We start from the raw sequence: 27029 nt of genomic DNA on the forward strand, positions 1-27029 counted from the left end.
AGCCAGTTTCACTCGATGGCCAGCTTGTTGAAACGGTGGAAACTTTTAAATATCTTGGTACAGTTCTGGACAGTCACTTGAGCTTCTCTGAAAACACTGATTTTATCTTTAAGAAATGTTCACAGCGACTCAGTCTTCTTAGAAGATTGAGTTGTCTTGGTGTCAATCCGCAGATTTTAGAGCTTGTGTATTCTGCACATATTGAGAGTATTTTAACATTTCATCTTTGTGTTTGGTTTGGTCACTTGAGTTGTAAATGTAAGAACAAATTAAATAGAATTGTAAAAATGGCGGGGAAAATTGTGAGAAAACCCCAGAAGCCTCTGGCCCACATTTACACTGACAGGATGAGGAGGAAAGCTCAGAGTCCTGGCAGACAGCTCTCATCCTCTGTCCTGTCAGTTTGAGCTCTTGAAGTCTGGGAGGTGCTACAGAGCTCCACTGGCCAAAGGTTCTTTTAAAAAATCTTTTATACCAAATGCTGTTGCCATAATGAACTCAAAAAAGTGACCACTCCACAAATAAAACCTGAACTGCTTTACTTCTGTTTTATTTAATTTTATTAGATTATTTTATGTTTTATTTATTTTACTAGGTCTTATTCTACTTCTTCCTTTACGTCTATGTATTTTATGTATCTTATCTTTGTTTTATTCGTGTGTTTGTATGACTGTTTGTATTTTAGTGTCGTCTTTTTTTTGTGCTGGTGAGCCAAAGACAATTTTCCACATCGGTGGACAATAAGAATTATTCTATTCTATTCTGTTCTATTCTATTCTATTCTATTCTAATACACTTTACACTGCTTGTGCTCATTAAGCCTTGATTGCGAGGGAAATACAACTGCAAGCCCATATATTTGCCATTCCACAATTGCTAATTTCAGTTGCAGTATTTGCCACCAATATGACTTTTTCCATCAGATTGTGCAACCCTAGAAGACACCATGAGCACAGTAACATTGGGTCATCTAGGTGTAAATGAAGTACCTTCATGTTTGGTGTTAGTTTCATTTTTGCTTAAAATTCCACTTAAAAGTATGTGTTAAAAACTGGGAGCATATATGATTAATTGAACATCAAGGGTTGTCTCAGCTATCACTCTCTAATGTTACATTTTTCTAACAGTTCTTGTTCTTTGTGCTCAGGCATCAATGTCATAGCTGCTGTTCAGCCTACAACAGCATTCAGTGCTTGGCAGACATCTGCACCTTTCACTTTGACAACCACCACTACCACAGCCTCCACCACCTCAGCCATCACTTCTGTTATGCCTCTTCACACCGCTCCTACCACTAAAGTCACCACCACTCTGCCTGTTATTGACAAGCAGACAACAATCACCAAGGGTGCCACTGCAGCCTGATGAACCACAACACCTCTTACTACTTCTTCTCTGGCTCCAAACTTCCAGGTACAGCAACATTGTCTTCTTTACCCACAATACCTGATGTAGTGGAACCACGTTTTACTGTCAGAATGACCGAAATCCCAACCAGCACTGTATCAGATATTACATCATGGACAACCAAAGTTCTCAGCTCTACCATCATTCCCTCCAGCCCAGTAGCATCTAGAACAGATGATCCTCATTTTGCCATCACAACCCTGTTCTGGATCACTGGCCCCAGCAAGTCTACGGACCTCCCCTCTCTTCACCTCCTCAGCTACCACTCCACAGACATCGGCGGCACCTTCTACAAGTTCAGTAGAGGGGCAAACCAGCATCAGTCCTTCTCCTCATGCGTGGAAGTAGACCAGGAAACCACAGAGGGTCACAAACTCCTTCAGAAGTGATCATTCCCATTGTCAGCACAACCACCTCAGGTCCAGCTCCAGTTTCAGAGTATTCTACTGTGAAAGACAGGATTACTGTGCCAAAATCGATGACCACTGGTTACACAGAAACTAGTACAAAGCTGTAACTGTTTCTACATCTACATCCAAGCTTCCTGGTTTATCCAGCACATCAGCCACTCTTCCTTTCCCTTTCCCAACCTTATCTCCAGTTGAAACAAAGTCTGTATCATTGCCATCGTTACTTTAATGAAAACAACGGAATCAGTCACAAAAAGTTGTGCCTTTCACATACATAAAACAACACCATATAAGAGTCCAGAGGTAACAGTTCCACTTGATTCTCTGGTTTCCACAGAACAGATTAGACACAGAACAGACACAGAACAAACCTCCACAACTGCTGCTCCTGGGGTCCAGACCATTGACCCCAGTCCATGTTGCACCAACAACTATTGTACAACTATCTCCTACCTCATCCAGCTCTGATGGGCAAACTATAGCAAAAGAAATGACCACTGTATCAAAAAATACCTACATTTACCACCACAACAATTGAGGGTCCACCTATGAAGGTTGCAGATACAACAGCTCCTCCTCCACTTTCCTCCCCAGTTTATACGAGAGAACCTCCTGGTCAGCTTCTGTCCTAACAACAACAACAACAACAACAGCAACAACAAGAGCTACTCAGATCACTACATCAAGTTCTCCAGAGGTTCCAGAAACATCCACATTGTTCACAGGGCCTCTAGTCACAACAAAACAAACTCTACCACCTGTGACTCCTGCAGAATTAACTACTAGTTCATTACTGCCAACAAAAGAAAGTTCTACACATTCCCCATCTACTGTGAGGACTTCTAAACCCCACTGGGACACTTCAATCACCCCAACAATCGGCACCACAGAGCTTAAAATTCCAGAAGTCACCTCTGTCATTTCACCTACCACCACTCAGGCACCTCACCTTCTAATCACAAAAGATTCAGCCATCTCAACTACAAAATCGACTTCTGCTACAGCAGCCACTGTTAAAATGACACCACCCAAATCCCATCTACACAGTTTACACTCACAACAACCTCAAAACCAGATAACCCCACTTCCCAACTTTATCTGAAACTCCTGAAACACCTTTGACCACAGTCCCTACCAAAGCTGTGCCCAGTGCTGTAACAACAGTGTTCAGGGCCAGTCACCATACAACCAGTCACAGAGATGAGGCATCCACTAACTGGTAGAACTGAGGTGTCAACAACAGTTACCGTGACGCCACCTCCATCTTGGTCTCCATTGCATACAACCACCTCTACCCCAGGACCTCCAAGACCTACAACCTTCCAGACAAAGTTACCACTCGGGTTGTGTTCACTGCAAGAACTACACCCACTACAACCTCCACCATTACAAGGACACCAACCCTTCGTACAACACCTCGGGTTCCTCTGACAACGAGAGTTACTCCAAGAATCACAACAACTGAGAGGTCAAACCATTGCACCAGTCACTCCAAGGGTTACTGTAACAACAAGGACTACAGTAATAACCACCAAATCACCCACGCGTGTCTCACCAACATTCACAAGCCCTGTCATGACCACTGTATCAAGAGTGCCATCTACAAATATCACAACATCTGATGAGGCAGTTCAGACACTAAGCACTACCAAACATGCCCATGTTGGTGTAGACGTTCCCAGCTTGAGCAACATAACTGCTCCAGTCCCAGTTTCTGTTCCTCTTCTAACAGTAGCTCCATTGACAGCTGTCCCCACAGTGAGCACCAGAGAGTCCAACCACATCTGAGAAGCTGCCAACCAAGGTTTCACCAACTACAGCCCAACTGGTGAAACCACAGACCACCCATAACCTAGTACTGCTTCTAGTACAGCTTCACTCCCCATGGTGACCACATTCCCAACTGCTGTTCCAGATGTGGTTGATCACACTAGTGCTGGAATAACAACAGCATCTCCTCCAACACTGCCTCATACTACACCAGTGAAAACAGCCAGATACACAGCTGAGGACACATCTGTAGTTGTACTACCTACAAGGATATGTACGGTGAGTATATTATATTGAATATACTTTTTTCTTTTGTGGTTTCATGCAGATTAAAGTAGAATGAGCACTCAGGGAGTAAACCACTTTCACCTTACATGTTTGAGATTCAAGATAATTTTTTGTTGCAGTTCATTGTTATCATATATGTTTTTCTGTGGCTTGTTCAAAATGGAACCACTTTATTCTTGACAACACACAGCCCCCCCATGTTTGATTCATCCTGTTTGAGTTAGTGTTATCACCATGAGTTTGACCTTCCAAGGTCACTCAAGGTCAAAGTCTATGTGAGCAAGTGATACTTGATGTAACTTCATATTAGTGTTTCATAGTACCCACAGCTGCATCTTTAAACCGTTTCCTCGAAATAGACCAGTTAAATGAGTTTGACCACCAAGCCCATTAAAGACCACCAGAGCTTAAATATGTGACAAATAGAAAGGTGATATAACTTCTTATCATATACCTATAAATGATACACCAATATGATTGGATAAAACACTAAAGAATAAATAGCAATACACCCTTGTGATATTTTTCGTGGACTGGTAATATTTTTCATACCACCCGAGTAAAACCCAATTGAATCAGTTGAATGTGTTTGTCCTAGATATTGTCAATGTGTAATTTAATACACCTGTTTCTGTTCTATTCAGTGACATTATCAATTGAATGTGTTTGTCATAGATATTTTCAATGTCTTATTACAACTGTTTAGAAATGTTCTATTTAATAAAATTTTGATTACAATTGACACAGCATTTATTACTATTGCCTTTAGTGTACATGTATATGATAAAATCGCTATCAAGTTGTTCACCAATGAATATGGCTTTATACAAAAAGCCATATTCATTGGTGAACAACTTGATAACTGATAATATTAGTGTTTAAAAATAACTGCAAGTGTATATTTGTGCAATTTCCCAAAATAGCCATTGTAAATTAGTTTGACCTTTCAAGATCACAGCTCATGTGGCTAATGGAAAGGTGATATACATGCTCATATTAGTGTTTAATAGTAACCATAGGTGTATCTTTTACCAATTCCTTGAAATAGTCATTCTCAGTATCCAGTATACGAGGTCTGTCCATAAAGTATCGTACCTTTTTATTTTATTTTTTTTAAACTATATGGATTTGATTCATATGTTTTCACGTCAGACAAGCTTGAACCCTTGTACGCATGCATGAGTTTTTCCACGCCTGTCGGTGACGTCATTCGCCTGTGAGCACGCCTTGGGAAGGAGTGGTCCCGCCCCGTCGTCGGATTTTCATTGTCTGGAAATGGCGGAATGATTTGGGGGTTTTTTTCCATCAGAATTTTTTCAGAAGCTGTTAGAGACTGGCACCTGGAAACTATTAGAAAAAATTTATCTGGCTTTCGGTGAAAATTTTACGGGCTTCACAGAGATTAAGGTCTGGTAGTACAGCTTTAAGGACCCCTTTAAGGACGCTCAGCGCGCCGCGCTCTGAGCTGCGACGACACGGCACAAGCCACCGGACCATTTCTGAGCTGATAGCTCTGTGGATACGAGACCGTCGTGTGCTCTTTCTCTGGTTATCACAAGAGCTGGACATCAGCCATTTTCCGGCAGATTTCACTTTTAACAAGAGATTTTGTCATGGAAAGCCGCGCGGAGGCTTCGTGCGTCACGACCGATTCACTTTGGAAGCAAGACAAAGGAACACCTCCGTTGCGGCGTGTCAGAGGACAAGTTTGGACATGTCTATCTCGGCTTTCAATGCTTACCAGTCCAGTAAGTATCACTGAAATTGTGGAGAGCTGGACATGTCCAAACTTGTCCTCTAACATGCCGAAACGGAGGTGTTCCTTTGTCTCGCTTCCAAAGCGAATCGGTCATGACGCGCGAAGCCTCCGCACAGCTTTCCATGACAAAATCTCTTGTTAAAAGTGAAATCTGCCGGAAAATGGCTGATGTCCAGCTCCTGTGATAACCAGAGAAAGAGCACACGACGGTCTCATATCCACAGAGCCATCAGCTCAGAAATGGTCCGGTGGCTTGTGCCGTGTCATCGGAGCGCGGCGCGCTGAGCGTCCTTAAAGGGGTCCTTAAAGCTGTACTACCAGACCTTATTCTCTGTGAAGCCTGTAAAATTTTTACCGAAAGCCAGATAAATTTTTCGAATAGTTTCCAGGTGCCAGCCTCTAACAGCTTATGAAAAAATTCTGATGGGGAAAAAAAACCCCAAATCATTCCGCCATTTCCAGACAATGAGAATCCGACGACGGGGCGGGACCACTCCTTCCCAGTCGTGCTCACAGGTGAATGACGTCACCGACAGGCGTGGAAAAACTCACGCATGCGCACAAGGGTTCAAGCTTGTCTGACGTGAAAACATATGAATCAAATCCATATAGTTAAAAAAAAAATAAAAAGGTACGATACTTTATGGACAGACCTCGTATACAGGCATTTGGCCAAAATTTTGACCTTGGCCTGTGACCTTGAGTTTTAACCAATTTTCCTCCAAATTAATGAATTCATCATAACCCTCATCCATGCCACCAGGTTTGGTCCAAATTGAATCTAAATACTGAGTTATTTTATTGACACACAGACTGAAGGAGTAGAAAACAATCCCTGTGCATGTGCTACAGCAGTGTGTGGGTGTCATGAAGGTTTTGTCCTCAGTTAGCTCCACTATGTAATTCAATGCAAGTGAGAAAATTAATCTTAATGTTTGTAATTTGAAAATGCATACAAACATACAACAGTTTAGTAACGGGCACGTTGCACTTCTGCTGGTGCCTGGCTACCAGCTGCAGGATTTTCAGTGATGGTTGTAATGCATTTCTTCCAAAGAGATCAGCCTTTTAAAAAAAAACACCTCAGAAGTTCAAGCTACTTCCTGATGTAGTTGTTGGATTTGGCATCAGGTTTTTTGTTATTTCAGAAATTTTCAGTAGCCATTTCACATGTAGATAAGGCATGAGTAGGCTGCACCAGACTTGATATTTACCATGTAAGTGGCCCTGGTTAGTCCTCTTCAACTACTCTTTTAGTTGGTCTGTGACAGGAGCTACCATGTGCTTCTCTATTTGATCAGTTGTATATTCTCTGCACAGGGTTCCAATCGGTTGCTGAAATCATCAAGATTCTCTCTTCTGACATTTAAAAAAAAGACTGTGCCCACTCCGCTGCCTTTAGAAACTGAGATACTGTGGGATTTGTTAGGCTTTGTTTTAATTTAGGCTCAAGACAACAGTTCTTCTCTTCTCTTGAGGTGCCGTGCTTTGCATGCAGCTCTCTGCATGTAGGCTTTTGTCATCATCCATGAAGCAGTTAAAAGATGGCAACCCTTGGCCTGCAGTTTTATAGTATATTCCTGTGATCACTGACCTCGTGCCAATCAGAATGACCTCAGAGGTGGTTGTTAAGAGAATGGGTGAGATGAGATATCCCATTGCTATTCCCCAGCCAAGTTGCTCCAAGTCAGTTGTGTAGTCTTGCAAAATGTGTCAAATGTTCAAATTGGTGTAGCAGCTATCAATTATGTTTTTTAACATGCATTGGCATATGGAAAATGTCGAGAGCAAAGCTTATCAGCTGATGTGGAACCGACCTGTATGCATTTTCAAATCCAGCTGTACAACATGAAGATTCTTCTGGTATCTCTTGGTGGAGTCTGATGCCAGATTAATGTTGCATGTCACATAAAACCAAGGACTCCAGCCGTCTGGTAGCTTATGTCATTGTATTTGTTTTTGTAGCAGGACTCTGGTCACTTTCTTGGCAGTTACAGAAAAGAAATGTATTTCCAATTTACATTTAATTAAAATGATTCTGTCATGATTTAACTTGCAATTATTCTGTTTTTATCATTGGCGTTGTTATGCTTCTGCAAAGCAGGTTATGCCTGCCTCTTTGATGGAATATTAAAAGGATTAATCAAAATGCAATCCACTGTTTTTCACAAAACAGGATGATAACGTTGGGTACAAATTTCTTAAAAAACATTAAAATATGTGGTAGAAATGTAAAGTTTACAAAATTAAAAACTATCAATCAATTCAATCAATTTTATTTATATAGCGCCAAATCACAACAAACAGTTGCCCCAAGGCGCTTTATATTGTAAGGCAAGGCCATACAATAATTACGTAAAAACCCCAACGGTCAAAACGACCCCCTGTGAGCAAGCATTTGGCGACAGTGGGAAGGAAAAACTCCCTTTTAACAGGAAGAAACCTCCAGCAGAACCAGGCTCAGGGAGGGGCAGTCTTCTGCTGGGACTGGTTGGGACTGAGGGAGAGAACCAGGAAAAAGATGTGCTGTGGAGGGGAGCAGAGATCAATCACTAATGATTAAATGCAGAGTGGTGCATACAGAGCAAAAAGAGAAAGAAACACTCAGTGCATCATGGGAACCCCCCAGCAGTCTAAGTCTATAGCAGCATAACTAAGGGATGGTTCAGGGTCACCTGATCCAGCCCTAACTATAAGCTTTAGCAAAAAGGAAAGTTTTAAGCCTAATCTTAAAAGTAGAGAGGGTGTCTGTCTCCCTAATCCGAATTGGGAGTCTGAGAGCGAAGGGCTCTATTGGGGTGATATGGTATTACGAGGTCCCTAAGATAAGATGAGACCTGATTATTCAAAACCTTATAAGTAAGAAGAAGAATTTTAAATTCTATTCTAGAATGAACAGGAAGCCAATGAAGAGAGGCCAATATGGGTGAGATATGCTCTCTCCTTCTAGTTCCCGTTAGTACTCTAGCTGCAGCATTTTGAATTAACTGAAGGCTTTTCAGGGAGCTTTTAGGACAACCTGATAATAATGAATTACAATAGTCCAGCCTAGAGGAAATAAATGCATGAATTAGTTTTTCAGCATCACTCTGAGACAAGACCTTTCTAATTTTAGAGATATTGCATAAATGCAAAAAAGCAGTCCTACATATTTGTTTAATATGCACTTTGAATGACATATCCTGATCAAAAATGACTCCAAGATTTCTCACAGTATTACTAGAGGTCAGGGTAATGCCATCCAGAGTAAGGATCTGGTTAGACACCATGTTTCTAAGATTTGTGGGGCCAAGTACAATAACTTCAGTTTTATCTGAGTTTAAAAGCAGGAAATTAGAGGTCATCCATGTCTTTATGTCTGTAAGACAATCCTGCAGTTTAGCTAATTGGTGTATGTCCTCTGGCTTCATGGATAGATAAAGCTGGGTATCATCTGCGTAACAATGAAAATTTAAGCAATGCTGTCTAATAATACTGCCTAAGGGAAGCATGTATAAAGTGAATAAAATTGGTCCTAGCACAGAACCTTGTGGAACTCCATAATTAACCTTAGTCTGTGAAGAAGATTCCCCATTTACATGAACAATTGTAATCTATTAGATAAATATGATTCAAACCACCGCAGCGCAGTGCCTTTAATACCTATGGCATGCTCTAATCTCTACAGAAACTAGGGTGTATTAATAGAACCAATTCTCAAGAAAATTGCTGATAAGGTTGACAGTGCTCTGGAATAGAATCTGTAAGCTTTTAGGACAGAACTGACCAAGACAAACACAGAAACATAAAAACTACACATTTTGACAATGTGAGATAGAGTGATTTACTAATGCATCTCTGTTGAAAACTATAGTTCTGGGCTGCAGTAGAATACATTGCAGTTTATGGTTGAATTGTGAAAAGGGATGTGGAGAGAAATATATATTTTTTAAACATTTCAAGAAGTATTCTCTTTCAGTGGCTGCTATGCCAACTGGATTTTCAGTGTGTAATTTGTCTCCCCAGCCTCCATATGCAGAGTTTATTGATGAGTGCACCAAGTACATCTGCGTCAACAACCAGCTGGTTCTGTTCAACAAATCTCAGAGCTGCCCCTTTACATCTGAGCCCCCCAACTGTGGGCTGCGTGGTTTTGCTGTACTGGTTAATGGAGACAAGTGCTGCTCTGAGTGGGGCTGTCCATGTGAGGAAAGCACACACGCATGCATAAAACATCTACTGTACAATATCTGTCAATTTATAGTCCAAACTGTTTCCCATTTCTTTGAGGGAGCAGCACAGACTCTGGTCAGTGTATGTGATGTGGTGTCTGTCTATCAATACCAGGACTTGTTAATCTTGCTCTTATTTTTGGTTATTTATGTATAACATTTATTGGTACATTCCCCTGTAAAGACAAAATAATATTCAATTTAAGATAAAGTTGTATGGAAAAGTTTGGGCTGATGAAACTAAAATTAAGTTATTTGGACATAACAAGGGGTGGTATGCATGGCTGAAAAAGAACACAGCATTCTAAGACAAACACTTGCTACCTACATTAAAATTTGGAGGTGGTTCCATCATGCTGTGTGGCTGTGTGGCCAGTGCAGGTACTGGGAATCTTGTTAAAGTTGAGGGTCACATGGATTCCAGTCAATCTCGGCAGATTCTTGAGAACAGTGTTCATGAATCAGTGACAAAGTTGAAGTTGTGCTAGGGCTGGATCTTTCAACAAGACAACGCCCCTAAACACTGCTCAAAATCTGCAAAGGCATTCATGCAGAGGAACAAGTACAATGTTCTGGAATGGCTGTCTCAGTCCCCAGACCTGAATATAATTGAAAATCTGTGGTGTGATTTTAAGCGGGCTGTCCATGCTCAGAAACCATGATGTGATGTGATGTTTGTAAAGAATGGTCCGAAATACCTTCACCCAGAATCCAGACTCTCATTGGAAGCTATAGGAAGCGTTTAGAGGCTGTTATTTCTGCAAAAGGAGGATCTACTAAATATTGACATTTTTTTTCTGTTGGGGTGCCCAAATTTATGCACCTGCCTAATTTTGTTTAAAGAATTATTGCACACTTTCTGTAAATCCTATAAACTTCATTTCACTTCACAAATACCACTGTGTTCATCTGCTATATGATATATTTAACTGAAATTGCTGATCTAAACAACCAATGATTTATAAAGGAAAATCATGAAAATTGTCAGGGGTGCACAAACCTTTATCTACATCTGTAAGTTAAAATTTATGCTGCATTACTGGTGGACTGTTGTTCTTGATGAATGGTCACTTATTTTTGTGAGCTGTGAAGAGACATCAAGAACAAGACACGGCAAACACACCCATGAAGGAAAACTGCTTCACAGAGGCAGCAATCACAGCCACCTGACTTTGATTTGATATGTTTTTACTCATGTTTTAACTGTGGAGACATGCCATGCGTACAGTGGTCCTGTTCTAAGATGAGATCCATTTTATGTCAGCATTAAACCACAGATCTCCCTTAAACCCTAGAGTCCCCAAATTTGGGGACTTGCCCTGTTTTGGAACATTTGAACACTCATAACTAACCAATGCTGACACCAACATACACCTACAACCCCTGGCAAAAATTATGGAATCACCGGCCTCGCAGGATGTTCATTCAGTTGTTTAATTTTGTAGAAAAAGCAGATCACAGACATGACACAAAACTAAAGTCATTTCAAATGGCAACTTTCTGGCTTTAAGAAACATTATAAGAAATCAATCAATCAATCAATCAATTTTATTTATACAGCGCCAAATCACAACAAACAGTTGCCCCAAGGCGCTTTATATTGTAAGGCAAGGCCATACAATAATTACGTAAAAACCCCAACGGTCAAAACGACCCCCTGTGAGCAAGCACTTGGCGACAGTGGGAAGGAAAAACTCCCTTTTAACAGGAAGAAACCTCCAGCAGAACCAGGCTCAGGGAGGGGCAGTCTTCTGCTGGGACTGGTTGGGGCTGAGGGGAGAGAATCAAGAAAAAGACATGCTGTGGAGGGGAGCAGAGATCAATCACTAATGATTAAATGCAGAGTGGTGTATACAGAGCAAAAAGAGAAAGAAACACTCAGTGCATCATGGGAACCCCCCAGCAGTCTAAGTCTATAGCAGCATAACTAAGGGATGGTTCAGGGTCACCTGATCCAGCCCTAACTATAAGCTTAGCAAAAAGGAAAGTTTTAAGCCTAATCATAAAAGTAGAGAGGGTGTCTGTCTCCCTGATCTGAATTGGGAGCTGGTTCCACAGGAGAGGAGCCTGAAAGCTGAAGGCTCTGCCTCCCATTCTACTCTTACAAACCCTAGGAACTACAAGTAAGCCTGCAGTCTGAGAGCGAAGTGCTCTATTGGGGTGATATGGTACTATGAGGTCCCTAAGATAAGATGGGACCTGATTATTCAAAACCTTATAAGTAAGAAGAAGAATTTTAAATTCTATTCTAGAATTAACAGGAAGCCAATGAAGAGAGGCCAATATGGGTGAGATATGCTATCTCCTTCTAGTCCCCGTTAGTACTCTAGCTGCAACATTTTGAATTAACTGAAGGCTTTTCAGGGAACTTTTAGGACAACCTGATAATAATGAATTACAATAGTCCAGCCTAGAGGAAATAAATGCATGAATTAGTTTTTCAGCATCACTCTGAGACAAGACCTTTATAATTTTAGAGATATTGCGTAAATGCAAAAAAGCAGTCATACACATTTGTTTAATATGCGCATTGAATGACATATCCTGATAAAAAATGACTCCAAGATTTCTCACAGTATTACTAGAGGTCAGGGTAATGCCATCCAGAGTAAGGATCTGGTTAGACACCATGTTTCTAAGATTTGTGGGGCCAAGTACAATAACTTCAGTTTTATCTGAGTTTAAAAGCAAGAAATTAGAGGTCATCCATGTCTTTATGTCTGTAAGACAATCCTGCAGTTTAGCTAATTGGTGTGTGTCCTCTGGCTTCATGGATGAATAAAAATTTAAGCAATGCCGTCTAATAATACTGCCTAAGGGAAGCATGTATAAAGTGAATAAAATTCACTGGGTAGTCCATCAGAGTAAATGTAAATGTTAAGAAATGATCAGACAGAAGGGAGTTTTCAGGGAATACTGTTAAGTCTTCAATTTCCATACCATAAGTCAGAACAAGATCAAGCATTACCGTCTAATAATACTGCCTAAGGGAAGCATGTATAAAGTGAATAAAATTGGTCCTAGCACAGAACCTTGTGGAACTCCATAATTAACTTTAGTCTGTGAAGAAGATTCCCCATTTACATGAACAAATTGTAATCTATTAGACAAATATGATTCAAACCACCGCAGCGCAGTGCCTTTAATACCTATGGCATGCTCTAATCTCTGTAATAAAATTTTATGGTCAACAGTATCAAAAGCAGCACTGAGGTCTAACAGAACAAGCACAGAGATGAGTCCACTGTCCGAGGCCATAAGAAGATCATTTGTAACCTTCACTAATGCTGTTTCTGTACTATGATGAATTCTAAAACCTGACTGAAACTCTTCAAATAGACCATTCCTCTGCAGATGATCAGTTAGCTGTTTTACAACTACCCTTTCAAGAATTTTTGAGAGAAAAGGAAGGTTGGAGATTGGCCTATAATTAGCTAAGATAGCTGGGTCAAGTGATGGCTTTTTAAGTAATGGTTTAATTACTGCCACCTTAAAAGCCTGTGGTACATAGCCAACTAACAAAGATAGATTGATCATATTTAAGATCGAAGCATTAAATAATGGTAGGGCTTCCTTGAGCAGCCTGGTAGGAATGGGGTCTAATAAACATGTTGATGGTTTGGATGAAGTAACTAATGAAAATAACTCAGACAGAACAATCGGAGAGAAAGAGTCTAACCAAATACCGGCATCACTGAAAGCAGCCAAAGATAACGATACGTCTTTGGGATGGTTATGAGTAATTTTTTCTCTAATAGTTAAAATTTTGTTAGCAAAGAAAGTCATGAAGTCATTACTAGTTAAAGTTAATGGAATACTCAGCTCAATAGAGGTCTGACTCTTTGTCAGCCTGGCTACAGTGCTGAAAAGAAACCTGGGGTTGTTCTTATTTTCTTCAATTAGTGATGAGTAGAAAGATGTCCTAGCTTTACGGAGGGCTTTTTTATAGAGCAACAGACTCTTTTTCCAGGCTAAGTGAAGATCTTCTAAATTAGTGAGACGCCATTTCCTCTCCAACTTACGGGTTATCTGCTTTAAGCTACGAGTTTGTGAGTTATACCACGGAGTCAGGCGGAGTGGGATGGATGCCGTCTCTCCTAACAAGACCAGGTTTTCCCCAGAAGCTTTGCCAATTATCATATTCAGTGATGAATCTCGAATCTGCATTGGGCAAGGTGATGATGCTGGAACTTTTGTTGGTGCCGTTCCAATGAGATTTATAAAGATGACTGCCTGAAGAGAACATGTAAATTTCCACAGTCATTGATGATATGGGGCTGCATGTCAGGTAAAGGCACTGGGGAGATGGCTGTCATTACATCATCAATAAATGCACAAGTTTACGTTGATATTTTGGACACATTTCTTATCCCATCAATTGAAAGGATGTTTGGGGATGATGAAATCATTTTTCAAGATGATAATGCATCTTGCCATAGAGCAAAAACTGTGAAAACATTCCTTGCAAAAAGACACATAGGGTCAATGTCATGGCCTGCAAATAGTCCGGATCTTAATCCAATTGAAAATCTTTGGTGGAAGTTGAAGAAAATGGTCCATGACAAGGCTCCAACCTTCAAATCTGATCTGGTAACAGCAATCAGAGAAAGTTGGAGCCAGATTGATGAAGAGTACTGTTTGTCACTCATTAAGTCCATGCCTCAGAGACTGCAAGCTGTTATAAAAGCCAGAGGTGGTGCAACAAAATACTAGTGGTGTTGGAGCGTTCTTTTGTTTTTCATGATTCCATAATTTTTTCCTCAGAATTGAGTGATTCCATATTTTTTTCCCTCTGCTTGGTCTAAAAAAGTAACCGTTACTGACTGCCACAATTTTTTTTCCTGATTTCTTATAGTGTTTCTTAAAGCCAGAAAGTTGCCATTTGAAATGACTTTAGTTTTGTGTCATGTCTGTGATCTGCTTTTTTTTCTACAAAATTAAACAACTGAATGAACATCCTCCAAGGCCGGTGATTCCATAATTTTTGCCAGGGGTTGTATTATACATCAAAATGTCAAGCGAAGCCTCCTCTACAAAAGTATCCACTTCAAGCACATATCAACTAACCACAGCTGAAACGCCAAGCGAATAAAGACATAAATCGGAATTCATTTTTTGGGGAAAAAAACCCCTCATTTACTTCTACCAAGTATTATTTACTTTCAACTTTTTTACATCCACAACATCCCCTAGGACCTGTATTTTAGCTGATCCAAACTTTTGCATTTTTGACCTTGTAGTACAAGCTGAGAAATAAATCATAATGTTTGGGTATGTGATTTTGGTGAAATAGGCTCTAGGGCTTAAGGGGTTAAGAATTAAAGGCCACACAGAAGCTCAAATGTTCCACAGACCAGCACAGTGCCTGACCACACTTCTGTGTTTCAACAAGTGCTCAGGGGTGCAAAGATCAGTGCATCAAAATCCCAACCCTCTTCCACATCATGACACCTGGGTAACGGATCAAGTAGGGGATTGCCCTTTGGGATGAAATACGGTGTGTGTCCTCTGGCTTCATGGATAGATAAAGCTGGGTATCAAAGCCTGTGGTACATAGCCAACTAATAAAGATAGATTGATTATATTTAAGATCGAAGCATTAACTAATGGTAGGGCTTCCTTGAGCAGCCTGGTAGGAATGGGGTCTAATAGACATGTTGATGGTTTGGAGGAAGTAACTAATGAAAATAACTCAGACAGAACAATCGGAGAGAAAGAGTCTAACCAAATACCAGCATTACTGAAAGCAGCCAAACATAAAGATATGTCTTTGGGATGGTTATGAATAATTTTTTCTCTAATAGTTAAAATTTTATTTGCAAAGAAAGTCATGAAGTCATTACTAGTTAAAGTTAAAGGAATACTCGGCTCAATAGGGCTCTGACTCTTTGTCAGCCTGGCTACAGTGCTGAAAAGAAACCTGGGGTTGTTCTTATTTTCTTCAATTAGTGATGAATAGTAAGATGTCCTAGCTTTACGGAGGGCTTTTTTTTATAGAGCAACAGACTCTTTTTCCAGGCTAAGTGAAGATCTTCTAAATTAGTGAGACGCCATTTCCTCTCCAACTTACGGGTTATCTGCTTTAAGCTGAGAGTTTGTGAGTTATACCACGGAGTCAAGCATTTCTGATTTAAGGCTAATATAAAATAGATATTTCAAAAAACTGGAATGTCAAGCTTTCAATCAACAAAACTCAACAGCAGCAAAGCAATCAATGCAGAACTGTGCACAAAATTGTATTTAAATCATGGACAAGTTGGAAGTCAGTGTGATGGATGTGTTTGCAGCATATCATTTAATGCTCTGAAACTGGGGCCGGGTTTCCAGATAGTAAAATAAACTTTAAGAGTTAATGGATAGGTTCACATTTTTATAACCCTAGTTGTGTTAAATCATTGTTAGCAATCAAGTCTCTAAATGTTTTACTCACATTTGATGATTCAGTTGAATTCAGTTTAATTATATAGAGCAAAATCACAACATAACTTGCACCAAGGTACTTCACAAGGGTAAGGTCTAACCTTACCAACCCCCCGTACAAGCAACTGAGCAACAGTGATTAGAAAATTGATTGCTTTGTTTGTGTAAAAATCCTTTATTGAAAAATAGTTGAGGAAATAATCATACCATGCCATAACACACCACTTTATTTATAATAGCACATTTCACAAACATAGTTTCCAAAGTGCTGTACAAACACACACACACACACACACACACACACACACACACACACACACACACACACACACACACACACACACACACACACACACACACACACACACACACACACACACACACACAGAGGACCATACACTCATGCGGTGTTAAAAGCCAAAGCATAAAAATGGGTCTTAAGCCCCATGACAGTCAATGGAGCAACTGTTCCGGGAGTTACAAAAATCCACCATACACTTAAAATAACATCAAAACAATGCTTTCAATTTCCTGTATCTTCCAGATTATAAGTTGCACCTGTTAAAAATGCCTCTTGAAGAGAAAAAGCCATATACAAGTTGCACTGGAGTATAAGTCACAACTTTTTCTATATTATCAGTGTTTTAATTTGGGATTTTTGGGCATTGTATTAGTATCCTTTTATTATTCGGATTTATTCTTTTATTATTAGTTTATTTTGTTTCATGCTTTGTTTCCTGGTAAAGTCCTATATAAATAGTCATAATTTTTATTAATAATGGATGTGTGATTTTTCAGTATATACGTTGCATCAGACAAGAAGTCGCGGGACCTCCAAATGCGAAAACTAATGTCATTTATCGACTGGAAAATACGGTAACATCTTAATTTCTTTTATACGTTAGTGGTACAAAATGTGTAAACCTGCATTTTTTTTTCTTTATTTTGTCCTAAATATATTGTCTGAGAAGTTAGCTCTGGTCAGTTTGCTCCGTGTGGATGTCACACAGTACATAGTCCCTACAATTAATAATATCACCAGAGATACTGCATGCTGTAAGTAATCATATTATTCAAAGATTGGTAATATGTACACTGTGTAATTTTATAGATATGTTTTGAGTCCACTGACAGCTCTACTGTCACTGGATTATTGACATATTTCCTATTTGGAAATGTGATTTGTCTTGTATGATTCAATTATCAAAGGTGAGGAGAACATTCAGAAGTTCGACAACAAACGTCTTAATATAACGGCAGTAATAATAATGTGCACTTTTCCTTTAACAGCAATATCTACAATAATTTTTGAGCAACGTCTTTTTTTACACATCTTCTAAAGCAGCTTGCAAAACTCAAAAATAATAAATGCTATCATCTTGTATGTCATCAAATAAAAAGAACATTGTTTCGCAGTGGTCTAAAGCTCAAATAAACCACAGTTGTATCTCCACAAGAAGGGATTTTATATTAACTTATCTCAAAATAAAAATAAAGGAAGGGAGAGTGGAATTAAAATGACACACTAGAGTGGTGGGGTCGCATGCCGCACATCTCCCTCCTGGTATGGTACATGTTGTCTTCTGGGCAGCTGTCGTTGCTGGCTGGCTGCTCCCTGCACCCTACTGGAGATGGACATGCCCCAAATGCTCTTGTGCTATGCACTTTAGACCATGTGCCATAGATGGTCAATATGGGGCCCCTTATCACACACAGTCAGTAAACTGGGTTCGTCATTCAGGTGGGTATTTTACCTTGTCAGTCCTCTAATATCGGGTGGCTCATAGCATTCAGAATATATGCAATTTCTAATATTGCAACACACACACAACATTCCAGACCCCAGCCATACTATTGTGCCGTTCAGTCTGACTAAAGTCAAATTTTACAGAACAACAAAAATGTTGAAACATGAATGACTGTGCCAGATAAATAGCATTACCTGGTTTCTGTTTTGACTGTTGTTCTCCTGTATCTTTCAGGCCGCTGCTCAGTCTTTCCAGACCTGAGCGTGATCACTTTTGATGGGAACAGTGTTGCCATTTACAAAGCTGCACTGTACATCATAACCCAGCTGCCCAATGAGACTGTCAGTGTCCTGGTTCAGGAGTGTCCCACTGATTCAGAGTCAACAGTGAGTCAATGTCACCCCCCCCTTCAAATCCTTTTGATAATGTTAAATCCTGGTTCAGCAACAAAGAACAGTTCATTGCAAATTTGGCTTCCTTCAGTTTCAAAGATTCTTTACAAAAGAGATGAAACGGTACTTTGAACCACAGTTCACAAAAAGTAGACCATCATATAGTATGAAAAACAAGAGTCCAGAACCAAAGCATTCCAGACAGTCTGAAACAAATTATTTTAATTAAAACAATTTATCTTGATCTGTGTGGCAAGTATATAAATTTCTCAAGGAATGGTACCAATAATAATAATGAAGATCTTTTATGAAGCTTGGACTTAACTGTGGACAACAATGTGAAGTCTGATTGTTCCTGTTTTGCCATTAATTTCAAAATTTCTTTTCTTATCAAAAGTTCCTCTGGAATTTCACCAACCTGTGTCTGGTTGCACTCAACATCAGCCACAAATCCAACCATGTCGTAATCAACAGGCTGCAGAGGAGGGTAGGGGAGACTCTCTCTCTGGATTTTGTTTGTATATTTACCATCATATTCTGATGAAGCTCCAAATGAATTTCTAGCATGAATGAAATCTAGCCCATGACTGTCGATCTTCATTGTTTCAGCTGTATGTCAACTCACGACATGCAAAGCCTCGATTCAGAAAGTTTGGCTTTGAGATCTATGACACGGGCAACATGTATCTGATCCGCACCCCAAATGGTCTAAAGCTGCAGTGGTACCATAGCACCGGCATGATGGTGGTCGACAGTGACAACTCCAGCAACAACCTTCCTGTCATGGGCCTCTGTGGTATGATCAGACTGACCACTTTGACCTCTTCGAGTACACAGCATGCAGACGTTTCCCTGTGCTATTCCAACTTCACATGTTCTGCTTACAGTCCCGTGGTGCTGATGAATTTTACTGTACATATTTCAGAATATCATCAGAACTGTTTTCCTTTTTTTCATTTTTGATGCTCTGTGTGCTTCTTACCCTGTGTGCTGCTATACATTGCTGCTGAAACCCAGTTTCCCTGAGGGAGTCTTCTCAAGGGATCAATAAAGTTCTATCTAATCTAATCTAGAAACACTGTAAATACAAATGAACCAATTATGTACAGCTGTAATGTTTAATTAAATGTCCAAGGTTAATGAATAGAAGACAAAAACTTGCCAAACAGTGAAATACTACAAACACAAACTGTACCCCAAACAGTTATTGCCATTCATCACAAATATTTGGTTGCAGAACCTTTGGCAACCATGACAGCCTCTAAACATTTGTTGTAGTCATCTAGCAGCTTCTTACTGGTAGTTTCTGACACTCACCCATTGCTATGTATTTTACCTTTTTAATGATTGTTGTTTGCAATTGTAGATTTATACGGTTCTTTAAGTGTTTTCAATGGGATTTAGATCAAGATTCATTGCCGACCCATTAAAGCATTATATCCTTTTGCATTTACGCAATATCTCTAAAATTAGAAAGGTCTTGTCTCAGAGTGATGCTGAAAAACTAATTCATGCATTTATTTCCTCTAGGCTGGACTATTGTAATTCATTATTATCAGGTTGTCCTAAAATTTCCCTGAAAAGCCTTCAGTTAATTCAAAATGCTGCAGCTAGAGTACTAACGGGGACTAGAAGGAGAGAGCATATCTCACCCATATTGGCCTCTCTTCATTGGCTTCCTGTTAATTCTAGAATAGAATTTAAAATTCTTCTTCTTACTTATAAGGTTTTGAATAATCAGGTCCCATCTTATCTTAGGGACCTCATAGTACCATATCACCCCAATAGAGCGCTTCACTCTCAGACTGCAGGCTTACTTGTAGTTCCTAGGGTTTGTAAGAGTAGAATGGGAGGCAGAGCCTTCAGCTTTCAGGCTCCTCTCCTGTGGAACCAGCTCCCAATTCAGATCAGGGAGACAGACACCCTCTCTACTTTTAAGATTAGGCTTAAAACTTTCCTTTTTGCTAAAGCTTATAGTTAGGGCTGGATCAGGTGACCCTGAACCATCCCTTAGTTATGCTGCTATAGACTTAGACTGCTGGGGGGTTCCCATGATGCACTGAGTGTTTCTTTCTCCTTTTGCTCTGTATGCACCACTCTGCATTTAATCATTAGTGATTGATCTCTGCTCCCCTCCAGAGCATGTCTTTTTCCTGGTTCTCTCCCTCAGCCCCAACCAGTCCCAGCAGAAGACTGCCCCTCCCTGAGCCTGGTTCTGCTGGAGGTTTCTTCCTGTTAAAAGGGAGTTTTTCCTTCCCACTGTCACCAAGTGCTTGCTCACAGGGGGTCGTTTTGACCGTTGGGGTTTTTGCATAATTATTGTATGGCCTTGCCTTACAATATAAAGCGCCTTGGGGCAACTGTTTGTTGTGATTTGGTGCTATATAAATAAAATTGATTGAAATTGATTGATCCTTTCCTTTTCAACAGCTCTTTTGTTCCGCAGAAAGACTAAAGGTCATCACCTAAACCTTGTGTTCTGAAACTGGGATGATGTCTAAGTCTTCTTCTGATTATTGGTTTGATACAATTGATGTCTCTCCTTCAGTATCTTTGGCAACAAAACAACCCACCCACATGATAGAGCCTCTAATATGTTTTGCTATAGGTACCATGTTGGTTTTCTCCTTATAGGCTTCATTTCAGCGCCTACAAACAAAATAAAGTACTGCATTCCCAGAGAGGTCTACTTTGGTTTCATCTGTCCATAGAACATTATCCCAGAAACACTGCGCCTTATCCATAAAGGGTTTAGCAAACATCGGTCCTGCCTTTTTGTGCCTTTCTTTTAACAGTGGCCTTCTCCCACGGAGCCCTGTCAGGTGTAATGTGAAGTGTAGGGGAGTAGCTAAAAGCACCAGTTCATATTGCTTATGGTCAGCCTACAGCTCTTCAGTTGCTTGGTGTGGTGTGTTTACAACTATTGAGTTTCTTGTTGGTGCCACATCCTTTAAACATCATCACAGGTTAAATTTATTGATAACATTATTAACTGTTTGGTGATTTCCTTGTAACCTTTTCAATTCTTATTATTGATAGGTTTGTTGTTCTTGGATCTTGTGTCTATGACACTGCTTAGAACAAAGTGGAAATGACCCCTTGTTCTCAGCCATTCAGGTCGAAGATATGTAGAAATTTACAGTAACAAATTGGTCTATAAGATGTTTTGATTCTCATCCAAGTGACAATAAATTTGGACATTTTATTAAATATTCTGATTTAATGAAATGCCCAAATTTATTGGAAAAACATCATATTCATTATTACATACAAAAAAAAATTTATACTGAGATGATTATTGGCACCTGTTTGGTGCCAATTTCAATTTCATTTTCATTCAATTTCATTAAATATTCTGATTGTGCAGGGGTGGTGGCCAAGTGGTTAATGCGCTTGGTTTCAGTGCAGAAGGTTCCGGGTTCAAATCGCACCCCTGCCACATTTCTCCATGTAATGTGGAGTTGTGTCAGGAAGGGCATCCGGCATAAAACCTGTGCCAATTCAACATGCAGATCCACCTTGGATTTGCTGTGGTGACCCCGAGTGCAAACAAGGGAGCAGCCGAAGGGACTTACTATTAAATATTCTGATTATACAGGTTTTTTTTTTTAGGTAATTCTGAATATATGCTGAATTACATGCTTGAGAATTGGGGGCGTTAATTTTAGCAGGACTGTATCTTGCTGTAATGGCTTGGCTAGGAGACGAAATGAAGAAGGCTGCTAAGAAATTTGTGCAAATCCTGTTTGGCAGTCAGCAGGGAAACATTACTAATGCAGAAAAACAAATGCTAGAACTTCTAAACTAAGAAGTGTTTAACTTCACAGGTTTGTAACAGCCAACTCTACTCAGGTTTATCACATTCAGGTCCACATACTGTGTTCATTACTTTCATGTTTTTGTGCCTGTTTTCACACTCTAGGCTTCTGTGATGGGGACCCTTCCAATGACCTGACTTTGGCCAATGGAACCATAGTGAGTGATGCCCAAGACCCGGCGGTGTTCATCAACAGCTGGCAAGTTCCGAATACCACCAGCTACATCGGCATCGACCGCCATCGCAAGCTCAACTGCTCCACCAGCGACTGCTCCCATTGCTTCGACTTACTGCAGACCCCCTCCTTCTCCTCCTGCCACGCCTTTGTACGTGAACCTATAGCAATGATCCTCTCCTCACAGAGGGCACATGTAATGTATTATAGCATTTTCCCTCATGTCTCAAGTGCAAACACTATTTCAAACTGATTTGAGTATTTCAAATGAAACTTTAAATCCAGTAGTCATTCACCTCATTTCAACAGTACACACAGTCCCTTTATCAGGTTCTATAACCAGGAATGGCTGGACACACATGTTGAACACAGACCCAAAGTTTGACATTCAAAAGGCTTTAGTGAGTAAACTTGCAGTGGTTGATACACAAAAAGGCATCAGGCTAAAGACGAGGTTGAGAAAACAGGTTGGGTGGTCACAAAACACAGCAAGGCAATCCAAAAACAACCTTGCGGTGAACAATACAAATTTCTTCGTGGATGCCGTTCACAGGCTGTCGCAGCCCAGTGACATACTCTCTTAAGATAGGAAGCACCAGGAACCAAATGAGTAAAATGTCTTTATCTCCAAAACACAAACATGAAAACCCACAGGGAACCCCATATAATAACAGTAGGAACAGTCACTAGGGGGAGACAGAGGATAAGGATAGACACAGACATAAATCATAACAAGCTTTGCTGTATTCACCATGTAGTGAGTTGTTACCGTCAATGAAGGCGCATACGTGTGAGCTGCTGTTTAACATAAAACCACAACCTCAGATAACTAAAAAGTAGATAAAATCCAGTTTTACGCCATATGACTCCTTTAAAGAATGACATGCTTGCTGTGACTGTGGCCTGAACACAGTGGAAAATCAATGAACTGATGATTGTTTCTCGTTTGCTTTCAGGTCCCACCAGCCACATTCTGCGAGATATGGGTACGAGATGAGGAGTATGTCAGCAATCACTGTGTTGCACTGGCTGCCTATGTGGCTTCTTGCCACAAATTCAACATCTGCATTGAGTGGAGGAGTGCACATAACTGTCGTAAGATGCTGCTGTTGTTATTTGCTACTCAAACCAATTTTTGATTGTGAGCAGGATGGGGGAGTCGTCTGTGGGATCAGTGCCAAATAGGAACACTATACCCCTGTGTTTCTCATTCCTCGTCACCGGGACCCAACGTACAATATATTTCCCATTTCTTTCATTTTTTCTTTCATCATGTCATTTTTGACTACACATAATTAGACTAACCAGATGTGTTTAACAAGCTGTTGGTTAGCTGGATACACCTGACTGAGCTGATCTGGTCTGAATAGATGCTGAAAAAAATGGAAAACATGCATTACTTTCAGTCCAGAGGACCAGCACTGGGAACACTGCGATAACCTAATATAACATTTACAGTTACAGTATCTGGTTTGTCTTCTTTGAAAATCTTTTTCATCCTTCATGATACAAAATGTGTGTCACATTGTTTCTTGCTCACAGGCAGATTCTGCTTCTGGTACAATATTTATTGTAATATACACAAATAACCTATAACATTGTGATGATCTGCCTAATACTGGGTAGGTGCCCCTTTTGCCACTAAAACAGCCCTGACCCGTTAAGGCACCAAGAGGTTACCAGTAGATCCTTTAATTCCTGTCAGTTTTGAAGTGGGGACTTGTTTATCCTGCATGTCCCACAGATGCTTGGTTGGACCGGGGGCAACGAATTTGGGCCAGGTGACTCTACACCTATATCGGTCCATCATAAAGGATCTTTTGAATCACCCTTTGTCTGTCTCCACACCTGGGGCCAATTTACCAAGGATGGCCTGACTGGAGCTAATGCTCCAGAGGACACAATTCCAAGGACCAACAGGGCACACAAACCCCTCCCCCATCATAAGGTGGCAGTTCAGGGAGGTCATCTCCATAGGGAGGTCCTCCAGTTATGACCAACTGGGAGGAGGCCCCAGGTGAAGATTCAGGACATGCTGGAGGGATTATATTGTCCAGGTGGCTTACAAAACACCTTGGGATCCCCCAGGAAGAGTTAAAAGTCTTAGCAGAGGATCCATAAGTGTGGGATGGTCTGTTTTGTTGACTTCCAGCACATCCCAGACCCAGACAAGCAGCAGACAATTAATGAATTATTAAGTAAGTCCCTTTGGTTCTCTGTTTTTTTCAGTCAGGGTCACCACAGCAGATCCGAGATGGATCTGCATGTTGATATGGCACAAGTTTTTTGCCGGCTGCCCTTCCTGACACAACTTCACATTCCAAGGAGAATGGGTGTGAGTGGTGTTGAACTAGGAACCTTCTGCACTGGAAGCAAGCGCATTAACCCCTTGGACACCACGCTACCTATTATTATTATTATTATTACTATTATTTTAAAACAGTATTATTCCTGTGCTTTGACAGTTTTCTCCTCTTCCTACAGCTTTCTTGTGTCCGGGCACTTTGCGATACAAGGCCTGTCTCCCAGCCTGCACAGCCCAGTCTTGCCCCAATCACGACTTTGACTCGGACCTCGACCATTGCTCAGGCCTGACTGAGGGCTGCGTGTGCCCAGTGGGGACGCTCCTCCACCGGCCATACACTGCCCTCTGCATCCCCCCAGACAAGTGTGGTAAGACCTCAAATTTAGCCATCCATCAAACAGAAGCAGAGATCTTAGTCACCATGGGCACCATATCATGTGTCTGTAAAAAAAAAGAAAAAAAAAAGGTTATTACAAACACCTCACATCTTTTTAAAGTTTATGTACAATTAGAAATTATGAGTCTGATGTGATATCTTTATTTCATTTTCTCACAATCCAGTAAACTAGAATAAAGGAAAGGACAAGCAAGTAGTGTAGACTGAAGCAACCAGAAACATTATAGCTACATTTTTTTTCAATTAATTCATTTCACCATGATCACAGCACAACTTAATTCACAATAGTTAATCACTATACCTCTGTCATTACGTAAATATTGACAGCATTGGGGTATTATTTAAAACAATCTCTTTAAATGCCCAAGTGATCAACACACTTTCATATCACCTTGAAACTTATTCCATGTGTTGTTTCTGCATTGTAATTTTTTTCTAAATTTTGGTTGTTAAAACCTTTTTCATAGTAGAGCTTTCATCCATTCGCTGTAAACAGATAGATCCAACCATTTGTATACTAAGTAGGGAACTGAAAATGGATGCTGTCATATACAATCCAACTTCCAATCCCAGTGGCGTTAGTGAATGACTGATGACACTCCGTCTCCAACTTGTGAGTGAATGCCACGCCACCATCATCACTGCTTTTGTCCCAGTGCTTGATGCCAACCATGAAAAGAAGAAAACATATACCAAGCTGGAGACTGCAAAACTGTCAACAGGATCAACATCACCAAGCTTTAAAACCCAGAAACAAAAGAGTTTCAACACCGCCTGATGAAAGAACTCACCACGAAGTACTCGTTCCAGCTTCTAAACACTGGGAGGAACTCAAGACAGCCAAAGCATCAGCCTACCAAGAAATACTCAGACACCAGAAGAGGAAGCACCAGTGTTGGGAAAGTGTAGGTACACGGACCCACAACAGGGGGCGCAAATGAACGGACAATGGAGTAGGTCAAATAACAACACTTTACTGTTATGAATGTGCACAACAAATACAACAGATTACAACAATAGACAAAAGTCAATTCACAAAGGTGTCGTGTGGGCAGGCTCGAAGATAGGAGACGCCTGTCCAAAGCAGAACCGGAACCACACGATTTCCTCCGCCACCAGACCCCGGGAATACTGGAGCCGCCAAGTCCCGAACTCCCAGGTGGCCACTGCCTCCGCGTGTCGGACCTGGTACTGCTGGCGAGGAACAAAAAGCAATTAAATGAGGGCGCGTTTGCACCCAGGAATCTGTACGGCAGGAAAGCTACCTCCACCTCTCGTTGGAAAAGTAGTCCACAATACAACGCACAAAGTCACAAAAGAATACTGTCAAACAGTCAGCTGAGGTACGTTACCTTCCAGGTAGAACGATATCTCGGCAAAGAGGTGGAGATGACGTCTTGCTGATATACCGATGCTGATCAGATGAGTGGTGACAGCTGTCATAGGTGATGAGTGTCAGCTGTCACCCCGGTTGCTCCTGTGAGGCAGCAGCGCCCTCTGGTGCCTGGAGCCCGCACTCCAGGCAGGGTGCCCTCTGGTGGTGGTGGGCCAGCAGTACCTCCTCTTCAGCGGCCCACACAACAGGACCCCCCCCTCAACGGGCACCTCCTGGCGCCCGACCAGGCTTGTCCGGGTGGCGGCGGTAGAAATCGGCCAGGAGGGCCGGGTCCAGGATGAAGCTCCTCTTCACCCAGGAGCGTTCTTCAGGTCCGTACCCCTCCCAGTCCACCAAATACTGGAAGCCCCGGCCCATCCTACGGACATCTAAGAGCCGGCGCACAGTCCAAGCCGGCTCGCCATCGATGATCCGGGCAGGAGGTGGTGCCGGACCGGGAGTACAGAGGGGTGAGGTGTGATGGGGCTTGATCCGGGACACGTGGAAAACGGGATGGATCCGCAGTGAGGCCGGAAGCTGAAGCCTCACTGCGGC

At 41.0% G+C, this 27029-nt stretch overlaps 1 protein-coding gene across 1 annotated transcript in view; it reads left to right on the forward strand.

Annotated features, from left to right (window-relative positions):
- Positions 1–27029, forward strand: part of otog (otogelin) — a 336135-nt gene that overhangs the window by 283009 nt on the left and 26097 nt on the right. Inside the window, exons 38-47 of the mRNA XM_034163547.1 lie at positions 1148–1348; positions 1414–1792; positions 3674–3866; positions 9640–9817; positions 18248–18399; positions 18803–18892; positions 19015–19201; positions 22328–22548; positions 23354–23492; positions 24882–25070. Coding sequence (XP_034019438.1) covers positions 1148–1348; positions 1414–1792; positions 3674–3866; positions 9640–9817; positions 18248–18399; positions 18803–18892; positions 19015–19201; positions 22328–22548; positions 23354–23492; positions 24882–25070 — 1929 coding nt within the window. The remainder of the gene's footprint in view (positions 1–1147; positions 1349–1413; positions 1793–3673; positions 3867–9639; positions 9818–18247; positions 18400–18802; positions 18893–19014; positions 19202–22327; positions 22549–23353; positions 23493–24881; positions 25071–27029) is intronic.

Source organism: Thalassophryne amazonica, chromosome 2 (genome assembly GCF_902500255.1).
Source record: "Thalassophryne amazonica chromosome 2, fThaAma1.1, whole genome shotgun sequence".
Taxonomy (NCBI): Eukaryota; Metazoa; Chordata; class Actinopteri; order Batrachoidiformes; family Batrachoididae; genus Thalassophryne; species Thalassophryne amazonica.